The 22568-nt window shown below is 39.2% G+C and overlaps 1 protein-coding gene and 2 long non-coding RNA genes across 3 annotated transcripts in view; 1 reads left to right on the plus strand and 2 right to left on the minus strand.

Annotated features, from left to right (window-relative positions):
• Positions 1-313, minus strand: part of DUSP22 (dual specificity phosphatase 22) — a 44068-nt gene extending 43755 nt beyond the window's left edge. Inside the window, exon 1 of the mRNA XM_068198408.1 lies at positions 225-313. Coding sequence (XP_068054509.1) covers positions 225-296 — 72 coding nt within the window. The 5' untranslated portion in view covers positions 297-313. The remainder of the gene's footprint in view (positions 1-224) is intronic.
• Positions 221-3731, plus strand: LOC137478500 (uncharacterized). Its single transcript, XR_011001611.1, has 2 exons — positions 221-281; positions 2956-3731. It is a non-coding gene; the product is annotated as an uncharacterized lncRNA (long non-coding RNA).
• A 4792-nt stretch (positions 3732-8523) lies between these two features.
• Positions 8524-22568, minus strand: LOC137478496 (uncharacterized). Its single transcript, XR_011001610.1, has 2 exons — positions 16834-22568; positions 8524-8732 (listed from the first exon to the last, which is right to left on the minus strand). It is a non-coding gene; the product is annotated as an uncharacterized lncRNA (long non-coding RNA).

Raw genomic sequence — 22568 nt, forward strand, 5'->3', positions numbered from 1 at the left:
GGCTGCGGCATGCGGTGTGGGAGCGGGCAGGTGGTGCCCGCTCGCCTCTGCTATCCCGAAACGCGTTTGGTTTCGGCTAAGAAAGGGCTCTGGCAGGAGGCACCAAGCCTTGGGCACGGGGGGCTGCTGCTGTGGCCGCCCGCTCCCAGCCCGTGCCGCTCCGCTGTGCCGCTGCCCGCCCGTGAACTGAGCCTCGCCCGGCCTCCTGTGCCTTGTTAACGCACCTGCGGTGGCTCCTGCTCTGTCATCCCAGCCGCGCTGCGGGCAAGCTGGGATCGCAGGTAGACAAAGGACATTCATGTCCTAAACTCAAACAGACGGACACACAGGAGAGAGCAAATTGTTTGAAGCAAACATCGCAAGATCATAGTGACTGATATGGGAAGACACCTCTGGAGGCTGCCTCAACCATCTTCCTCGAGCAGGGAAAGATGTGTTTTGCTGAGCCGTGGCAGGCGTGGCTTCAAAGCCATGCTCGCTACTTCCACCCTCATGCTTTGCTCCCTACTGCACAGTTAAGCGTGACATGATAGAGTCGCATCCCTCTATCCGTGGGGATGTGTTTTTTCAAGGTCTGGTGATGGGTATCTGGTGGTTAGTGAGGGAAATTTTATCTCAAGAGTTAATTTGAATGGGAATATGCACGGTTTAAATATGCAGGGACAGGATACTACTGCATAAGGTCTCTCTCAATAACCGGTGCAGTAACACCACCTAAAAAACCTGAAATCCTTAGTGGCTCAAATGTAAGACAAAGGAGGATACTGCTGTGTGGCCACCATCAGATTCCCTGTGCATTTATACCTGTGTCAGTGGTAGATGTGTGTAAAAAGTGAAAATGTCATTTTTTGGGCATGCCTTGATAGGACTAAGTAGGCAAGGGGCAGCTGCAGTCCTGCACAGTCCAGTGAAAGGGTGAAAGATGGAGAACATGGTAAAGCCGATGGACAGCAAGGCCAGGTATGAAATAATGGATTGATGAGCTCTCTAAAGGATAGATTAGTGATAGGGGACTCTTACCTAGTGTCAGTGTGTTGCCAGTACAAGCAAACTCCAAGAGAAAAATTTCACAATCTCCGCTGCAATCAAACATCAGCGTCCTTGCACTGCCCTTGATAGTACCTCTGTTCCCCTTTCTTAGGCAACCCTTGACACCTGCATGACGTAAGACCGAAGTAATTCAGAGAATGAACCCTGTGAAAAGCTGAAGAGTCACAAACCCACTCCCTGTGGGGTCAGACTAGTGCACACAGAGACAGGGATCAGGACCAGCCTGATCATGAGCTGATGCTGTCCCCACAGAAGGCAATGGCACACCTGAAAGCCAACAGAAGTTAAGTTTGGGTACATAAAAAGATGGAAAACCATTCCTGAACCTCTCCCTCCCTGAGGCTCAACAGAGTTTGGGGGCTGTATCATGTCATCGTCAGCCTCAAAAACATCAGAGCAGTCTCTCTGTAAGGCCAGGAAGAATAGCAATCAGATTTAATGTGCTGCCCTTCTCCCTCCCTACTGCTCAAAAGCACAGCAGTGAGCTTTATCTCAGATATCGGCTTTAATATTTCATTGGCAAAGCTCTCCAGGATGTAATTTACTTTATTCTCATGCCATGCAAAATATGAATGGGGTCCAAATGGTATGAATCACAGCTTACCATAATAACTGCTAAACACATTGTATCCCCAAAGTGAAAGTTGTCAGAGACTCTGGCAAGAAGCATGAAAAGAAAAAATATCTATAATAACTGCAGGGATCTGTGTTGTGCTAAGAGGTCCAGGGTAACTGGGAGACGTTGAGGTCAATTTGCTGGAAGCCTGGGTTTGTCAATTTGCTTCCCCATAACTCAGTTCCTTTATCTGAAAAACATGAATAACAATATTTCTGACCTTTTTTCCAAGAGCCCTGGAAAAGTACTGTGCATGGGGAGTTAATGTGAAATTATTATATTAGGCAATACAGATGCATGTGATACAAGTACATCTAACTTAGTATCTGACATTTTTCTGAATAGGAAGTGTTAAACATCCTCATTGTTCTGAATGGGAAGGGTGGTCCTCCATTTTAATTTCAAGTTTGGTGATTCTCTTCAGGATGCCTACTTCAGCCTGCACTGTTTTCCCATATTAAACTTTTATTTCATCCATGCAATGTTTTACAGTGAAAGAGCAAAAATTAGAGAAATTATAGAGGTATACAAATATACCAAAAATTAAAAAGCAATGAGAGGAAATCCACTTCTCTCTTAAACATTTATCCTTATGTATAGTATATCCTTTGCCTCTCCACAGATCTACAGGGGGAATTCTGATACTGTTGCCAGACCTGCCTCTCTTACCCAGTTATTCCAAAAAGTGATTGTTTTAGTTCTTCAGCCAATTGTTTAATAAAATACCGCAGAATGCATTTATGGGGGCAGGTCTTCATAAGCCTAAATCCTTATAAAATGTTTATTCATTGTCACTTCTCAAGATTCATTGTTACTTCTCTTATTCCTTGAGCTTGGTATCTGCACTGGGTTTAATATTTTGAAAGTTCATTCTAAAAAGCAAGCTATCCTGAGATGACTGGACTGAATAAATGAACTCAGAAAAAAGCTCTTGCTGAATCACACAGTCTTCAGTCAGTATCCCTGCAAAGAGATCACTTTAGCATTGCCTGTAATCCCACAAATCCAGGGATTTTCCTACTTCTTTGTGATATGAGGATCATAAATTGAGTAATCCCTACTTCTTGACTTCACACACAAATGTATCTGGCAATGTCAAGACTTCAACGGCAGTAACCGTCTTCTAGGCAACTGCCTGAAAACTAACAACCAACCAAACTGATAATGAAACTGAACCTTCTTAAAAATTCGACAAAACTTCTGCTTTGATAGTATGTTGAGCTTATGTTAAAAATAAGTAAATACTCTCTACTTCTTATCTTCTGATCTCACTTTCTCTAAACCCTGAGGTCACATGCAGCCATAGGCAGAAGGCATGTCAGCTATCCATGATCTGTCAGGAACTGATAAAACCTGGGCTGGGTTCCTGGGAAGCAGCGTCACAACTTAGTTCTCAGAGTTGGCAAGAAGGGAGATAAAAAGGATGGTTGGTCAGAAATAGCCAGTGGGATGGTTTTCCTCTGATATAGAGCAATTTTACAGAAAGGAAATGTTTCATCAGAAATAAATAACAAAACTTTAACATTCATAAATAGCATTGGGTTTGTTTTCTAACTGTTCTGAGAGGAAGATCAGTGATGGGGAAAGACCTTGGAGGACTCATGCCCTTTCTTTTAGTATTCCTAGTTGGTAATAAACATTGCCAAAGCATTTCAAAACCTGTTTTCTCTGGATAGACGAGATAACACCTTGATTTACTGCCATGTAGCCTCAGACCAAAGTTCATTAATCGTTTGAAAAATTCACTGTCTTAAGGCAAAATTTGGCTTTTACTGTATCTCTGTGAATCTGCAATAGCTTCATCAGAATCAACGATTTTGCAGCAAGCTTTAAGTCCTGAAAATGAGGGGAATTACCACTGTGGTTTACTTCAGCGAAAATCGGCTTTCAGGAAGCTGCTCTCAACAGGCAGAGTAGCTGGAAGACTGTAATTGTGCCTTGTACTCCTCTTGCTTCCCCTTTCCATTAATGGATAATATCAGCAGCCTGTAGAGTATGCCAGGATGTGAGGGCTGAGCCAGCAGATGAGGCCAAAGTGGTACAAAGAAGGGCTTTGCAGAAGGCAGGGCTTAAAAAAGAGGAATCAACAATTCAGACAGAAGAAACAATGCCAGAGAATGGCTGAGAAAGGCATGTAGGATAATTTAGATGTAGGTTAGCTGCCATGGCAACCATGTACCAAATTACTCCACTTCTGTGTCTCTAAACCTGCCAGCAGCTAATTTTGTTTGCACGTACCTCAGGTTTTAAAACAAATTAAACCACCTTAAAACTCATGAGGGATTGCAAATGACATGCAGACACTGGGACTGCTGTGGGATGCTTGGTTTAAACACTTAGAAAATAGAGATAGAAAAAAATAATAGCCCTTGAAAATTCTGATTTCAGCAAGTGGCTAAAAAATATGTAATTTCTTTAACAGTCATAGCAGGCAGTTTTAACCCTGCATTTGTACTGCTTTGCCTTGCACATATTTATCAGGTCAACCTGATACTTTTACCTCAAATGTCTTTATAAGAAAGTGGTCTTAGCAGCAGCTCTATTTATTTTTCACTGCAGAAAAATGCTATGTTATAAAAAAGAAAAAGACATGTTCTTATACTCCAGGATTCTTTGCAAAATCTTAGATCCCTAAGGAATAGAAACAAGGCTATCAAAGAGCATGCTGCAAGGCACGTGCATATTATTAGTTACTAAGAATAGTCCATTGCTGAGTGTGAGTGAAAATATCCAAATGCATTCTCTTGATAAGTTAAGCATGTATTCCTCTCTCTGGGCACACGTCTAAGTGTCCTCAAATGGAAAAATAATGTTATAATAGCCTAACCGCTACTTCCAGGCCATGTGCATGTAATTCCTAGAGAAACACAACAGAGTCTTCACAACACTTCTATGGAAGAGGCCCACAGACCATTATAGCCATTGGACTCCTCTTGTAGGGTCTGTGGAAACTCTTCAGAGTAGAAAGAGGTCAGGTTTTTTGATCTTCCCACTGAAACTTGGTGAACATCATTGAGATGTTCAGCCATTAGTTGAGAGGCATTAGGGCTTGACCCCCCCAAAATCAGCAGGAATCTTTGAATCAAGTGCACAAAAAGCTGTGGTCAATGCCAGGAGATAATTCCCCATCCCTCCATCATCACATGATACTCACTGTAGAGTGTGGTATTCAGTAATCATGGCCTGCCTCCAGGCAAAATGCTGGACAGAGTTCTTTATTTTGATGGCATTTTCCCAATAGCTTCTCCTTAATAGGATTTGTCTAAAGATCTGTATTTGAAAATTTGAAAACAGTTCTCAATTCTATGTTATGTTTTCTTGGCCAAAATTTGAGATAATAGCCCTTAAATACCACATATTAACAACTAATACAAACAGTTATCTGACCACATTCTCCAAAAATATTCAGTTACCCTGTGAGCCCCTTGCACTGTTGCGTTTGTAGCTCACTCTTGATACAAGAGTGTTATAAAGCAGCATTAAGTATTTGATTTTTCTTGCAGAGTTTTCACTTGGTTTCACTATTTTACCCTGTTGCAGTTATCCGTGTCAGCAGAGTTGCTCCAAAGTTGATTCCAAGCTATACGGTTACCAAAAATTCTGGCTCCAATGCACCTGTGACTCAGCATGTCCAGGACACTTCATTGTGCTGTTTGGGAGTGGTCTGTAGCACAGCTGGGAACAAGAGATGAGTGGGAAGCAGAGCACAGAGCATGCTTACAGCCAAGAAACCTGCCTCTTGGAATGTGTAGGTGTAAACCCTTAAGATGTTCTCAGGTTAAGCAGCAAACTCAGTGCCCCTTTCCTTCCTGCTTTCTGCAAGTTAAAGTTAAAAATGCATTTTCTTTCTAAGTATATGGCCACCTGAGACACCCTGGATCAGTATGTTTGCAACTACTATCATCAATGGTTAAGTACCTTTGTGGATGTGAATCATGTCAAGCTCAGGAAGCAGTAACAATGCCAGGACTTCAAATTCTGCTGTTGGAAAATCCCTGTTCTTCTAACATCATCCCCTGCTGAGCACTGTGTCTCCTGAGGAAAGTATCCACTGCTGACAGACGGTTCCACTTGATGTGACCCAGTTAAGTACAGATGGACACCCGATGCTGATACGTAAACCTGTGCTCCACTGCACACAGTGTAAATTCAAGAGTCATTAAACCAAAGATATTTTCAGATGTTATAATATCCAGTATGCTTTGTCTGGCATTACAGGCACAGTCATCAGTAAAGCTGTGTCACAGAAGCATTACTAGTCTGGGATGGCTACTGCCTGCTTTCAGGTTGGCAGTTCATTGGTCATCTTTTCAACCAGTGCCTCCTTCCGAGGGAAAAACTACTGGAACTGCTGATACTCTGCTTACACTCTGCAGTCTTAGCCAATGTCTGTCTCTTTTTGCATGTACTAGACCCCTTGCAGTTGCAGGAGATATTGGTACGTCTGTCTCTGAACTCTTCAGGTGTTACTGTGATGTTTTATTGTGGTATTTTGGATTGTCAGTCAACCCTGTGCTAAAGCACCCGAACACCCAGTAATCTTCTAAACTGGCAAGGTTAATCCAGGATCTCCTTGTGATCTCTTCTGAGGCTTTTTTCTTGTTCTGATGCTTTGGTCCTTTGTCTGGAACTTGAGACATTGGTTCTCAGGTTGTGTACCTCTATGGTTTCACTTTCCTTTGTGACTCCAGGTTAGATCTAGTCTCTTGAACTGTTCATTTGACATAAGGGTATTAGAGCAGCTCTTCTAGGCCATAGCAAAGATCCATACATCTCCATCTTCTCTCAGCAGTAGCAAGTAGTGGATACCTATGAGAAACAGGGTAAGTACAGAAGGTTCCTTCCTCTTTTATATCTTCCAGTTTCTGGCAACTAGTAGGTCAAGTTTGTGAGCCAAGGGCACACCCAGTCCCTGGACTGAATGTTAAGTTGGTGTTTTTGTGGTAACATTTGCAGTGACTGCAAGAGCTCTTTCTTGAGTGACAACTGCTCATTCAGAAGCAGTTATTAGGACTGCATTTATTAGGGCTGTATTTTTCACATATGCAGTCTTTTGTATTTATCAGTATTGTATTTTTCTGCCATTTTACTACCTAGTCAGTTGATAATGTGAGTTCCTTGTGTTACTTTCTCAGGCAGATTTTGGTTTTGACTGTTGGAAACAGCTTTGTATCTTTAGGAACTTTGGCTATCCACCATCTTTTTCCATCCCATTTGTGGATGTATTGGACAATGCAGGACCTGTCCTGATCTCCTGTGTTTTCCTTTTTGAAATATCCTTTAATTGTGAAAAATTATCAGTAGCTCCCACCTTCCTCTAACCTGTTACTAATTCACAAAAGGGTCTTCCTTCAAACAAAGGCTTTTTAATGAGTCTTCTGAGGTTTGGGGAATCCTCTGAAAAAATTTCTGAAAAATGCTATTATACAAATTCTGGGGGAAATTGAAATAGAGAAAATGGTGGAGAGCAAGGAGATGTGTTTATCTTTGAGACCAGAAAGGTTTTTAGTCTTCTTATGTTTAAACTTCCCCTTAACCTGAGAAAATGGTGTAGTCTTCCAGAGCACTACTTGTGAAAAGGCAGCATATTTCCACTGAAATCCATCTGGCAATGCTGATAACGTGGGCTGAATGTTCAGCTTATTAGTAGCATTACAAAGGTTTTTTTCATTTACTAATTTCTTTGAACCCAAGTTTTGTAAGCAAGAATGCTTTTGTCTCTTCATAGTGAGCAATTGTACTCTGTTCAGAAGGAGTCAAACCCACTGGGAGGGAATGCAATACTCAAACTCCAGTTAGACTTGGGTGGGGTTAGTGCAAGTTTATACTGAAATTCATGAAGGCACAGACAGGGTTTGCATTTTTACTGCCTAACAGGAACAGCTTATGCTGCCACTGAAGTCAGAGTAGCTTAGTCACTGATTTCAGTAGGAAAAGGAGCACCATTTGTCATACAAGATTCACTTGACCTATCTTTTTGTAAATAATGAAAGAAGATGTCTCAGGAAATTTCACAGTGTCTTTTTTTCATTTGATTATTATTCCACCTGCTTTGATGGTTACTTTATTTGTCATCTGTCAGAAAATGAAACTCCATTTATACTCTTAATATCCGAATAGAGCTATAATGCATGTACATGGGCTTGTATTTAGGAGTGGTGCCAACATTGAGTAATTTTAATGTATCATATGGTTGATAATATCTGAACAAATATTCTACAATAAGTCACTATAGAAATGAAGGTAAGTTTCCTGTGTGGCTTACAATATTATACTAAAATACAAAAGAAACCTGACTGGGTTTCAGTTATGAAATAATAGATACTGAGCCATTTTCAGGTTTGCTCCATATTGCCGAAGTGTTTAAACAGGTGTGTTTCACAAAGTTTGTGAAACAAAAGCTCACCTCAAAGTAAATCAACATTAGGAAGCAAAACCAGTGCTGAGTGATAGTGCTCAAAAACTAAGAAACAAGAGTGGTTTTAAACAGCAACTGAAAAGATGCTTTGATGTTTTTTAAAGCACTCCCCTATAGTCTAAAACCTTGTTAGAGTTTTCTGTGATTATGTACAAGACACTGTATCTTATATCAGAGTAGTTCTGTAGTTTGGATTATGCCCATCAAACATTAACTTTTTATTGTAATATGTGCATGTCAGCAGTTTTTGAAGATTAAGAAAACATGCTTATGAACCTAACTGCTAAAATCCATTCTTTTTATCTGGAGCATGTGTACAAATGAGGAAAAAGGGCAATAAACTTTAAAGCCTTGTTAACTTCACTTGACCAGCAATTATACTTATGGTTTGTAGGAAAAGGCAAACTCCTTTGCAGTGAATGCCAGGGTAGGCCAAATGTTGTTTGCTGAATTCACGTGATATCTGTAATCAACACCTTAACTTGATGACAGCTGCAAAAGTACCTTTCCCTTGCGCTGTGAGCTGAACACCTCCCATTGCTGCAGAATGACAGGTGGCCTCCCTCTGAAACACAAGGCTCAGCAGTAGCACAGGCAGGAGTATTTGGGTCAAAGATTGCTAGCAGAGGCAGAGGTGGATAACATGACCTGAGGAGAAATTAAGAAAATCTTAAGAATTCTGTCTGATTTTACTTAAGTCCCTAAAACCTTTAATTCATTTGAATTCACTGAAGGCAAATGGCTTCATGTCTTTAAGTGTACAGAAACCTTGTGACAACAGGGCTTGCATTGTGTAGCTCTCTGACGTGACTTAGGAAGATAAGACATGAACAATGGGGAATTATTAACATGAATAATTTTCCATGCAAATTGGAAGCACTGCTGAACAATAGGATGTCTCTGGCTTAATGGCATCAGGATTTCTGCAGAGTTGAGTATAAAATATCACAGTAGGAAAGAAATAATGGAGTCAAAAGCTGCTACAACAAAACTGCTTTGAAAAATTAGCTCAGGCAGGTGGACCACAAGATCCCTTTTCCTGGAAGTGTTTCCAGAGATTCAGTGCCCAGAAAACATGCCTGGAAAGCCAGAAAGAAGAAAAACCAGATTTTCCAAACCTGAAGAAGTTTACAAATCTTCACCAGATTCACCTTCATTCCACACCTTGGAGGCAGCAGGATTATGACACATGCATTTGCATCTGTATTAATCAAATATGTTGTGTCCTTCAATATAGGAAACAGAGAAGCAACATGAGGAAGATGAGCAAGTTAACTTTTCTGTGTGTCTCTTTGTGTGTTGTCATATTCGAGAAAAAGGATGTAGGAAGGAGGAGGGCTAGTAGGAGATGAAAGCTACATGTTCCTTGGGGTAGGTAGTTGCTGGTCTGATTTTCCCAAGACTGTATCTCTATTACATGTGATACAGGTCTCAGCTGAGCAGCAGAGCTGGTGCCTAGTCCAAGTGGCAGTATTTTCTACTGGTTGAAACACCAATCCCAAGAAGTTCAAGGGAAAAAGGGTTCTCACAAAAGATAACAGCTGTTCCACTCCTTGCTGTCCTCTCCTTGCTGAAGCCTCCTCCACTTACACACCTGACATCCATGGGAATGATCTGACAGAAGTGTTTCCATTTTACATTTTGGTGGACAGTCTATGAAACAGTAGGATGCTCTCTGAAACAAGCAGACCTCTTTTGATTTATTCACTCCAACAGTGATGATAATTTTAGAGCACAAATGACAGGAAATAATTTTTTTGTGCAGTCCGTCAGGAAATAGAATAGGGCAAAGCACCAACTACTGAGGAACAGGAGCTATGATATGCTGCCTACACTGCATATTCTCTGCCTGTAAAAGGAATTCAAAATATGACGTTTGTAGAAAGGGTTGATTTTGCTGTGTCCAATCAAACTATCGTATGACTGTGTGTTCAAAAACTGCCAATGTAGTTTTTGTTCTATTGGAAACCAAAAGGTGACAATCAGCCAGTTCCAGTCCATCAAGTGCAACACCGACTGAAATCAGCAGAGCTGTATCACTTGCCCCTAAGTCTGAAAGGTTTCCGACAAATTGCTGACATAGAAGAGATCACTCAACCGTTTCTAGTACTAGGGAAGGAGGGAGGGAAAAATGGAAGGAATTATACCCTTAGAACAAGATTGCTGTATGTCTGTTTGGGAAGTCTACACTGCTGCTGCCTCTGTGAGCCTTTCTGTGGTTACAGTCAGGATTTCAGTCTCTGTGCACCTTCTGGTGCACTTGGCAGTCTGGCACCTTCAATGCATATTTGATTATCTACTGGAAGTCTTGATGCTAATTCTTAAAATTAACAAGCTGTTTTCCTCTGCCCATGTGAAATGAGAAAGTGTAAATTCGTTTGCATGTCAATTTCTGTTGCAATGATGAATCATCACTCAATACAACAGCTTTTGTATTTTGTACACAGGTTTTCTGTCTATATGGAAGAAAGAGTACCCTGTTTCTGCAGTCTGATAGCATAAATCCAGCCAGATCTCTAAAGTTTATGATAGCTTCTCTCCTTCTTGAAACTTTTCTCCAGACTATCATATTATGTCCCTTAATATTTTCTATGCAGACTTACCACTTTCAGAGTGGCCAAAATATAATGTGACACAAAGGGAGTGCTCCTGTATACATTGAGTCAAAGCATGAAAGTCCTTGCTTCAAAAGCCTGAACTTTTTCATACAGGACTGAATCAAGTATCAGCCCTTTAGTTGGTCATCTAGCTGCACAGAGGTAAAATCAGGGGAAAACCCCTTCTTCAGCACAAGTGATGATGACAGCTGTTCCTACAGAAGGTGGAATTCTTCCATAATGACTTCAGAACAGTATCAGATTTAGAGTGGCCTTTGGCTCTTCTTGGCTTTAGACACAGATCTCTTTTTAGTGAGCCTTCGGTGACCCTCTTGTGTTGTTAGTTTGGTGGCTGACCAGCGAGAAGGTTGCTATTTCAGCAAAAATGCAGGAGAAATAGTGACAGCTGTGTGGGCAGCAGCAAAATCAGAAGCACTACGCTTCTTGGAAATGAAAGACAGGTTTTGAAATTACTTCAAGATTAAGAAACAGAAGAAAGCTATCCAGACCCTGAGACCAGGTACCAGCCTTAGCTGCATCCAAACATCAGCTTGACTGGAATCTAACCTCACAACTACACTGACTGGCACATTGGCAGTGAAGCCTAGATACACAAACTTGTGAGGAACTAATGTACACTCCAGCAGGTAATCTAACCTTCCTAGGACCTGAAATTATACTCAGCAGTTGAATAAACATCCAGGATGCTGTTTAGCTGTAAGCCTGATACATGCTTTTCTTGCTTGTTGTGTGCCTATGACATTCAAGCTATTGTTTCATTATTCTGTGGCCCCCTGAGACACCCTTTTGATAATACAGTAGTTCTGCCTTGCCTTGGGTGTCACACTGCCTGTGGCATGGAGGTGAGAAAACTGAGCTGATCTAGCACCTATACAAGTACACGGCATTACTAATTGTGCAATGTAACTCAGTCTCAAATATTATTACTTATGCATTTTTCCGTCACAGTTAATATTCTGAGTAGTTTCAATTGTCATCTATGGGTAGAATTTTCAAAACCGCAAAGTGTCAGCCTAACTCTGCTTTCAACAAAATCGACAGTATTTTTATCGACCTTGAGTTTGGGTGATGGCTGTGCACTATAAAGCATTTCATCTTGTATTGGGACAAAAAACTTCCAAAAGAAGACCTGCTCCTGAAAGCATTTGGCTAATTAAATATTTCTTTTTAATTCTGTCTCTGCTTCCCTAGAATATTTTAAACATTGAGAAAGGTACCATGAACATATCAGACAAATGGGGACAGAAACCTCGTTTAGAAATGTGGACAGGTCAACCATTGAAAGGATAACATCTGCAAAATCACATAAGAATTAACTATCTGTCTACCAATGAAAATAAATTTTTAGTTTTCTTATTCCTAGTGCTCATAGGAGCCTTTTAGAAAGGTGTCAACTCTTTCTGTGCCATACTTCAAGGGCTTATACAAAATTGCTTTTGACCTGCCATTTCTCTAACCTCATTCACTGACAACTTCTGGCACTTTGCCTTAATGCTGTAATCATCCTTTTAAAATTAATGATTGTACCATTCTCCAACATCCTATACAGTCTTCTAGAGTTTCACGCCTGGTCATAGGGAGGCTGGTTAAGCACTCAAACAGGTGCCCAGAGAGGTTGTGTGCAGCCAAAATCCAACTGGGCAAGGCCTGAGCAACCTGATCTGTCTGTGACACACTCCCTGTTTTGAGCAGGAGCTTGGACTACATGACCTCCAGAGATCCCTTCCAACTTCAATTAAGTCTTGGACTCAATGATTCTGCTTCTTTTTCCCATGTACCACCCACTGTTATGGGAGATATCACATAAAAATGCAGCTATTGTAGCTCTCCCCTGCTAGCCTTGGCCTTTCACAATTGTTTTTTCCCTAATAAATGCCCTGTTTCAGTATTTTCTCATGGTGTCTAGCTATCAGTTTAATGACAACACAGACAGAACTTCAAGCCTTTCTTCCAAAATCCTCAAGTTCAGTCTCACTGTTAGCTACCATCTTTTTCTTATCCAGCTTTTTAAGGCTACATATTCAAGCTGTATCTAAACATTGCCATTGCTTTGTACATCAAATCTCTTACACTCATCCCTCCCTTTCAATAATGAGGGACCTAAGATAGGGTTCCAGAGATGTGAGCTTTATATTAGTATTACATCTACTTCTGTACAACATTTTGTGGGGGTTAATTTTGTTGCATTTTTTCTGCATTTTGGTGAATCACTTGAGATATTCTACAATTTCACAGATTTTTTTCTGCTTTCCATTTGTTTTTTTTTTATTTTGTTAAAAGACTTAATCTTCTCAGAAAATTTTTAAAAAAGGTAATTTCTAAAAACTAAACTTAAGATTAATACCATAGTCTTAGCTCTTCTTCTAGTTCTCATGTCATATCTTTACTATTGGATGATAGGAAGGGTGGTTGCAAAGATAGTGAATTTAAGATTCATAACACTTGGTGTTGTTTCCTGCATTTCAGTAAATCCACAGTGCAGAGCTTCATATGAATTAGCAGTGCTTCAGCTGAAATGCATGAAGACTTTGAGACATCTAATTTACATTTTGAAAGCAGGGTTCTTTATTTAAACCTGCCTTTGGTATCTAATTACCTATTGAAGTCTAAAGAGTGAACATAACCAAAAGTTAAAAGCTGCACCTCAGAAAAGCAGGGATAACACTGTTTCTACCCTCTTAAACTTCTTCTGGGTATGACAATTTTAACATCTTTCCAGCAATGAGTATATTTTAAAATATATTTCCAATGAATAACTGGATATCCACTCTTTTGAATGAGTGGAGAGATTCAAACAAAAATTAAAAAAAAGAGCCCCCCCCAAAAAAAAACCCAAACAACAAAACACCACCATTATGTTGTACTGTTTCAGCTTTTAAAGGGCAGCCTTTTAAGAAATGAATCTTTTCTTATGCTGCAGCCTTTCAGAAGAGATTCCACTTTCTAAGAAAATCAGTGAGAGTAACTTCTGTCATTTCATCTTGGTCCTGTAAGTTAGGCTAGGAAATGCAGCTGAAACTAAAATCTTCCATACAGTTTCTGTTTTCTGAGAGTATTTTTGAATATCAGGTGACATATGTGGGTGGGGGAACTTCAAGATTAGGTTTAATCAAATCTCAGCTTTTGCAGGAACTTCCCAGAGCCTTTCTCACCCTTTTCTCCTGACTGAAACATTTTGCTAGTTTTGGGTGCATTCCAATTAGAACCTAAAATATTTTGTTTTGGTTTGTTGTCTTGCGATGTTCCAAGTACTCCCAAGTTTTGTTTCACCATTCGGATCTATCCCTTTAGCCTTCTATTGTGAAGCTAGACCTAAAAATGTTACCTCAGATGCAGACCACATTCAAACAAATCTGGTGATTTCCAGAAGACTTTTAGTCTGAATAAGGAAGAAGAAAAATTTATCTTCCACCACAGGCAATGAAGACAGAATTAACAGGACTGAAGAAAACTGAACCTATAGTGAAAGCAGCTTCTTGATACCATTTTAGAAAGGAAAGATGAAAGGTAGCTTCCCTATCTTTCTGTGTAGAAATATCAGTCATTCAGTAGTGGTCAGCAGAAGAACCTTCTAATACAAGAGAGTAGGTTCGTAAAGCAAGAGTTGAAGAGTGAACAAATAATCCAGAACAAAGTAAACGCTTTTAACCATCTTTCTCATGTGAAAAAAAATATTAATAAAAGGCAAATGTAAAGTTAGAGCTGGAATTTGGGATCAGAAAGAAGATATGTGGGAAAAGAAATTTATTTCAAACAAAAAAGGCCCAGCAGGAAAAACTATTAAAATTAGTCCTTACAGCTATTTAGTGTGTAATATAATGGGTCTCTTTTCTGGCTGAGAACTTTCAGGATGTCAAAGAACATGTACTAAATCATACCAGAAGCCATCAGTTTCTTTCCAGTGATAACTGGTTAAATACACTGTGATTTTCCTCCTCACTTTAGCTTGTCTTCAATTGCTCATGCCTTTTCTTTGGCTTTCTCCTTCTTCTCACCTCACAAGTATAAATTTTTTATCCGCTTTCCTCATTTAAAATCTTGTCTTGCCATCATGATCCTTTCCTATTCCAGCTCCTGGTCTCTTTTGCAGACAAGCTTTTCTTGTCTGCCTGTTTCTCCTCCCAACACAAATAACCTTGATTATATTCTATTCTTAATTCTGCTACTTCTACAGATTTTTTTTTCTCTCATTTCTGTTGGAATAAGATTCATTAGGAAGCAGATAAATACAATTTTTATCAATAAGGCAAAATGCCTAAATTTCTCATACACATTGCCAATATTCACATACAGGACATTGACAGAAATGTGAGCAGCATATTTTTCTCTTTGAAATCAGTGCACTGTAAACAAAATTTTTCCTGCTGATTTTAAAAATGCATTTTTTCTGAACTCTATCAATTATTTCTAGTTGTTACTTTCCAACAGCTGTGGTTTTTTTTTTTTTTCACTATGTCCCATTATTAGTTTGGATTTGTTTTGATTAGTTTACATTGCATTGGTGAGGTTTTCATGCTGTGTAGGATTTGCTTTTTTCCAAACCATGCATTCAGTTTTTCTTCCTTACTACATTTTAATTTCTTTCAACTAATTAATCCTACACTATCAGTGTTCTCCCTTAACTAAATACAGCTATTTCTTGCAGGCTTGAGACATGGAAGAGCTCATTCTTTTAGAATTATTTTGCAAAATGGTTTCTACTTAGCAAATGCACCTAAATGATGATTTTGGATACTCCAGGTATGTTGCACATGGCACCTGTAAGCACACTGTCTAGAACTGGCCTTTTAAATTACATCTTAGGCCTCTACTAGTTCAGTTCCTGGCAGTTGAGTTCAACTAAACTGTTTCCATCATAGTCTCTAGTGACTTCTTTACTGCAGCTTACAGTTCCAGCACTGCAGGTTTCCCATTCTTGGTGTGCTGGTTGTTCTTGGCATAACTACATCATTTCTGAAAATTGCACACTCATTGGCTTCAGGGTCTCCATTCTCTCCTGATTCTCCTCCACCCTCTGTAACAGCTCACAAAGCTCTTTGGAGGCATCTTCATTCCACCCCAGCACTACAGGGAGGATGGGGCATTCTATCAAGTCCTGAGTTTGGTTCTCTTCTCCTGCCCCTTACCTCTGAATAATCCCTCCCCTGGTTCACTTAACAACTTCATACTCATCACTTACAGATCCACATTTCCACTCTAGGCATGAATCATTTTAGCCAGGCTAACAACTCAGCCTGTCTTTCCGCGCAGTTCACTCTGGCTGTGTAATCATCAGTGGAAGCTTAATATGGTTGATTGTTCTCCCCCAATAATTCCCTTTCCTAGCTTTGGCAACACAGTCTCGCACCATCCAAGTGTTTCAGCAAAGAAAAACTTTCTACAATAATATTTTTTTATTTTATCTCTTTTTTTTTGAGACACCTCTTATCCTTGCTTTTTTATATCGTGTGAAATTTAACCCAACCAGTTTTCTGTTTGTAGGACCCATCACAGTCTAGACCCTAATCTAATGACTGCATGTTTCCTATTGAAATGCTGAGTATGAGAGGTCCTTTCAAATATCTTGTTACACCTGTCACATTTTGAGATCTACACCTATGCTTTTTTCTTTTATCATGCTGATGTGTGCCTTGATGTTTCCCTGTAAAATGCTCCATTACAACAAATGTGAGTCCTAATTACACTGACAGTGAGATAATTTAAGTTCCATCTTCCTTACTAGACTGTGTTCCACTGTTGTGTTTTTGGGTTACTCTTAGATTATAAGCTCCAAGAGGAGAGAACCACCTTGACAGCAAAGGGGTTTATGGTACCTGAGTAAATATTCTAATTTTAATAGAAATATATGCAAATTAGTAATGTCTTGTCCTTGTGTTATTGTATAGTTCTGTACAGAGTTCCATAATATAATATAATATAATATAATATAATATAATATAATATAATGTAATACAATATAATATAATACAATACAATATAATGTAATGTAATTAATATAACATAATCCTCCTGTAAATTACACATTTTCTAAATAAAATTTACTTCTGAAGTACTCTGGGCAAGACTTATAAATGCTTGCACATCGCAAATAATTGTGTATCAGGTTATTTAATTTAATCTAATTTACTTACTAGAGCAGATGCATCCCATATTTCACCACAGTCAAGTAAAATGACTCCATAGAACATGTATGCTCAGTCTGGAAACCCTGGAAATCAATAAGCAATTAATAAATACAGTACAAATTAAGAGCTCTGATGAGCTCCCTAACACTTATACTTGAGCAGATTTATTTTATAATACCTTTTTTAATAAATCACATCCAATGCATTGCAGGATAATGTCTACATACTATTGAATATGATATGAATGTCAAGTGAAGTGACTATGCTGTTGCATGAGCAGAAAAATAAAAGCTTTTTGCATATAAGGATTTATTTGAACAGTGAAGATTCTTGATCTATATATGAATTTTTATAACAGTGTAATTGGAAAGAACTGCTACAGAGGAATATCCTAAAATTGCCGGAAACTAAAAATGTGAATTGGCAACTAAAGAACATTTATAAATATACCATGTAACCACTTTACTATACAGAAGCATATGTAAAAAATTTAGGAAAAGGTGGCAATGATAGAAATAGCTTAATGAAATGGAAATTCTGCATATTTTGAAAACTTCTTAAGAAGCAGAAGGAATTTGACTTTTAGATTTTTTTCTGAATTTAATGAGTTTGCTCTCATTAAATGCTGTATGGCATGATTTATTTAATGTAACACTACACTCTACTGAGTGACATACCTGATTTAAGGAGGTGCCAAGGTAAGGAAAATGAAAGAAACCTCTGCTTTTCACCGTTCAGGGAAGTTTTTACAGGATCCAAAATTGATCAACTTTTTTATCAACATTTGATTATTTATTAATACATATTCTGCTGTCATCTACCTTATAGTTTTCTTAACATGGGGAAAAAAACAGCACTGTGCTTTTTCTAGTCCTTAATCTATAGTAAGTTAAATCCACTAACATTTTCAATATCATTCAGCTGGAAAATTATATTTTGGTCTAAAGATCTTGTGAAAGAAATAGAAACACTTCATTTGGTTTGGATAGGTTGCAAATTCTTTTTCTGAGTTGTTCTCACAGAACAAACTGTTTAAATGAAGGCAAAGTATTATATAAATTTTCACCCTAAACACAGCATAGGATAATGTCCACAGTTAAGTTGACCCAGTGATCTGTAGTCATAAGCAGACCTGGAAATAAATATGGAAATAATGAGTATGATTTCTAGAAACATTCACAAGCAGCTGATGTACAGAGCCTGGTTCCTGTCACACTGTACCTGCCCATGTACTGATGCATGTACAGATACAGATATCTTCCCTGCATAATGTCTCACCAGTCTGTAACCTGATCTGGTACGTGAAATTCCTACATCTCTACGAGTAAATCTAAGCTTTATTTTTTAATTCTGCAAATATCAGAGGCCTCCTCTCCTCTTCTTTCATCTGCTGAAATCTCAACATGTTCACTCATCTTTTTCCCACTGCTTTGTGAGGCAAAAGTTCCCATCACTTTCCACAACATGCTTTCATCAACTTTCCAAACTCGTTATTTCCAGGGAGTGGGATCAAGATATCCAGATTGTTTCACCATAGGACAGCTAGTAGGCTTAGGACTCAAGTCTACAGGTCTTCCAAGTTCAGTTACATCTACTGGTGTGCACTGAAGATTGCCCACAGAGATGCCTTAGTTTCTCTGAAGCAATTTCTAGGTCCTTTACAGCCCTCTCACCTCTTGTCCAGCTGCCTGGGACTCCCCCAGCTGTGGCTGAATGTGGATTTCCCCCTAAATGGGGAAGTTCCCCAGAAGAGACAGGACTCACTGAGAAATAAATGCAAGTCTCCAGTTGTACTGAGCATCGAAAAGATTCCCCAAGGGACTAACAGAGGGACAATTTTTTTTTCCCATGAGCTACCTCCTCTCAGAATCTTGTCCTCACCCTTCAGAAAGAAGGGGAAAAAAAACAACACAAAAAGCAAAGACTGAAAAATAAGTACAAGAATCTCGATAGCCTAGCAGAGGATGCACAGTCAGAAGTGGAAGCAAGGGAAAAGAGGATTGTGCATCCAGATATGGCATTTCTGCCTAATATTGGTTTTGAGAAAATGGTCTGGACCCCTGGGAGCTCGACCTCAATAAAGGCTGAGGACAACCTGAGGACCACATTCTGCTCTACCACACTTGAGAAGCAGAGAGGAGAGATGAAACTCTCAGGAAAGCTGGAACAGGGACAGTTTGCCCATGTAACAACTTTCATATCCAGCCCAAGATATTTCTGGAAAAAGTAACTCAGAACAAGAGGGCAGGATAGGTCAGTCCAACTGACCTTAGAAGGGGTCTGGCTGTGTCTGCAGGTCCATCTTTTGTTGCTAATGATGCTCCTTTTTTGAAAATACTGCCCTGTTGCTTAGCCTGATTGCAACACATGAATCCAGTCCTACTTCTGAAGAATCAATAGGATTTTGATATCTGTGGGATCATGAAAATTGAGGTCCTTGCTGCACCAGACATTGTCCTACTGCATTTAGTTTAACCTCATTGAGATACGGATGAGGGCAGAAGAAAACCTCTTCATTTGGTGTAATTTTTTCTCTAATATCTACTACTTTGAAACTTCCTCTTTTGTTCCACTTTATACTGTGTTCTGTCCTCACAATTCACACACTTTCTATTCTCCATATTCTTCTTCTTTCATTTTGGTTTAATGATTCAGTCGCATCTTCTTTGGGGTCAAGAACAGCTTCACGTGGTAGGTGTGTGAAACGACGGGGGCATTTACAGGAACTTGGAAGCATTTCTATTAACATTCCTATCAAAAAAGGAACATTTTAAAACAGAATTAGGGGTAGGGGTTTTGGGTTTTTTTTCAGATGAAGTAGTTTCACAGAGTGTCTTCAGTGGTTTTCCTTTGTAGAAAGAAAGAAACTAAAAATAACCACTATTAAAGCTTAATGGTAACATCTGAATAGTTTCAGAATGAGCTTTAATTACCTCAGTGCTTTTTGTGTCTGATAGTGACATCTTTTGTTTACACTGAAGTAGTGCAACCAATATTCTTTACTCTGCATTCTTGCTTTGAAGAGTAAACTTTGTAGCTGCAGTTCAGTGGACGTACATTACACAGTATGAATTCTTTCACCCATAATTCTAGTTTTGCCATTTCTCTTGTGTCAGTGATGAAATGAAGATTCAGACAAACACTGACATTAATAACTTATATACTCTGTATCTGAATCAGATCCTGAAGCTTCCAACTTGACATCCCACTTCCTTTCTTGTCTCTACACTGCATCTTGAGAAGAAAAATTTCCACTAGATCCTTATGCCACAGAACTAATCCATGTTATTACTTTCTCCCCCTATTTTAAGAAGGCATGACTGAGAAAGAGCCACAAGGGGAAAAAAACCTGTATTAATAGTTTCCTGCGGGTGTCTGTCAATATATCCTGTCACAGTCTAAATCAGGGACTAACTTTTATGTGAAGAATACAAAAATTAAAGAAATTAAAAATTAAGAACATGAATCTCAATAACCCAATTTTAATATTCTCTTCTTTTACATGTACAGATATTTTAATAATAACTTCATTACCAAAGAAAAAATGAACTTTAATCAATCATGAAACCAAAAATACTGGAAGGTAAAAATGCTGGTCAGAATAAAACAGTCATTTTGCTATTTTACACTAAGAAACATTTTTATTTTTTATGAAAGACAATAAAGCAGTAAAATGAGTATCAGTTAGAGAGTGAACATTACTTTACCCACAGCAGTCTTGCCTGGAGAAATTTGGGTCCATATTGTGCTCTTCTTCTCTTCAGATTGACAAAATAAGCAGTGAATAAACAATTTCATTAAATATTTAGACCTATGGCAAAGAAATATGTCTCTTCTACTAAGTAGTGCAGTGAGATCAATGTGCAGGTGTTCATGTCAAGCCTTTTCAACCGAAATCTGTTTGTAATCCTTCTCCTACAGTCTTGCTCCATTGTGGATTTGAGCACACCAAAAAACCTTCACCTCTGGGGTGAAAAAACACCCCAGATCCAGGTGGCAATCATGCCAAATGGCCATGCCTTGGTTTACCTCAGTGAAAGACCCAAGTCAAGTTCGGCAAGAGCCATCAGAATGCACCTGTTGGTTAGCCTGCTACCCTGAGCCAGCTGTTACCGTACCACTCTTTAGTACATAATTTATTTCAAACTGCTAGGCAACAAGTTTGAGTGCTAAATGCCAAGGCAAGAGTAAATGCTGCATGGTTTTATTCAAATATGCTTACATTATATCTTCAAATAACTTTGCCATGTGTAGCACAGTTATGGGTCAAACCAGCAGCTGCCTCTAGTCTAATGCCCCTATACCAAAACCCCTCAACAGATTTGACTCTTCTCCCCCATCTGCTGCTCTGTTCTCCCCTCTACCCTGTTCTAAGTCACCCTGTTCTAAGGGCAAATTCCCAGAGACCTCTGGTTCTCCATTCATGATGTTCTCCAGAAGGCTTTTGCCAGTTGTCACCAACAAGGAATTATTTTGAGACTTCAGACAGGTGAACCTTTCTTTCACCAGCCACGATGTGTTTCTTACTCCTGGAAGCCAGTAGCTGTGTGGCAAATGTGAGTCTCCCAGTTTTTTTGCCACTTGAACTCAAATGCAAAACCAGATGAAACAGCCACCTTCTCCACTTCCCTAAGTGGCCACACTGGACCTGTCAACCAGACTGTGCAAAGCATTTATACCCACACAAAAAGAGTGGAAAATCTCTACAGTGATGTCCTAGGTTAAGAAAAAGGACCCCCTTGCAATTGTATGTGCAATTCTACTGCTCTGAAAATTCTTCTGAGTGGGAGTAGTGAGACGAGGCAGAAAGCTGGCTTAGCTCCTGAGAGTGCCAGATGGGAGAGAAAGCTTGTGATGAGATGCAAGCCACAGGGAACAACTTTCCAGGAAGGCACAGTTCCAGAAACTACCATCAGGAAAACAAGCCTGTGAGAAAGCAAGTCACAGTCTTTTCCAACCAAAATTTGCCTCACTTTAGGTATCATTGAGCATTCAGTCTCTTGTTGTCCTGAAATACTGAAGAGCATGACCAACTACCAGATACAGATGGGGGTAACAAGCACCTTACATTTTCCAAAACCTTTGAGACAATCTAAATGCTTTTCCTTCATGCCCACGCCAAACATCTTCTAAAGAAATTCCATTAGCACTCCAGGGTTCATACTGTTTTTCTATTGATACAAACATCAGTTCATCTACTTGTTGTAGCAGAGCCACAGTGATTTGCAAATCATTTCAGATCAGGAAACACATCAGATAATGACAGCTATTTAAAGAAACATCACACAATTTCTACACACTAACCAGGAAGCAGATTCCTCCTAGCACACAGTATGAAAACAAAACCTTCCACAACAAGGCCACTTGTATTTTCTTTGCTGTAATCAGTTTGTTGTCTGGTTCCTGAGAAACTTTTTTAGATCATTGCATTTTGCTATTATTCAATTACTGCTCATTCAAAACTTGGAGGAAAGCACAAAATTATTAAAGGTGATCTCAAATTTGTGGCACTTGCAAGATATCCAAAGCTGTTTTGCCACAGACTTCCTCTGAATAGTGCTGGGCAACTTGTTTCATCATTCTGTCGGGCCTAATGAGAGAACAAGTTTGTTGTTTTGTTTTTTCTTTTACCAGAGTACAGTAATATCAAATACTGTGCCAGTGGAGTAATTCAGATATCATAAAACAAACATAAAATTTTGTTTACAACCCTTAATATGCTCATCAAAGAAAGATTCCAG

This window comes from Anomalospiza imberbis, chromosome 1 (assembly GCF_031753505.1).
Source record: "Anomalospiza imberbis isolate Cuckoo-Finch-1a 21T00152 chromosome 1, ASM3175350v1, whole genome shotgun sequence".
NCBI lineage: Eukaryota > Metazoa > Chordata > Aves > Passeriformes > Viduidae > Anomalospiza > Anomalospiza imberbis.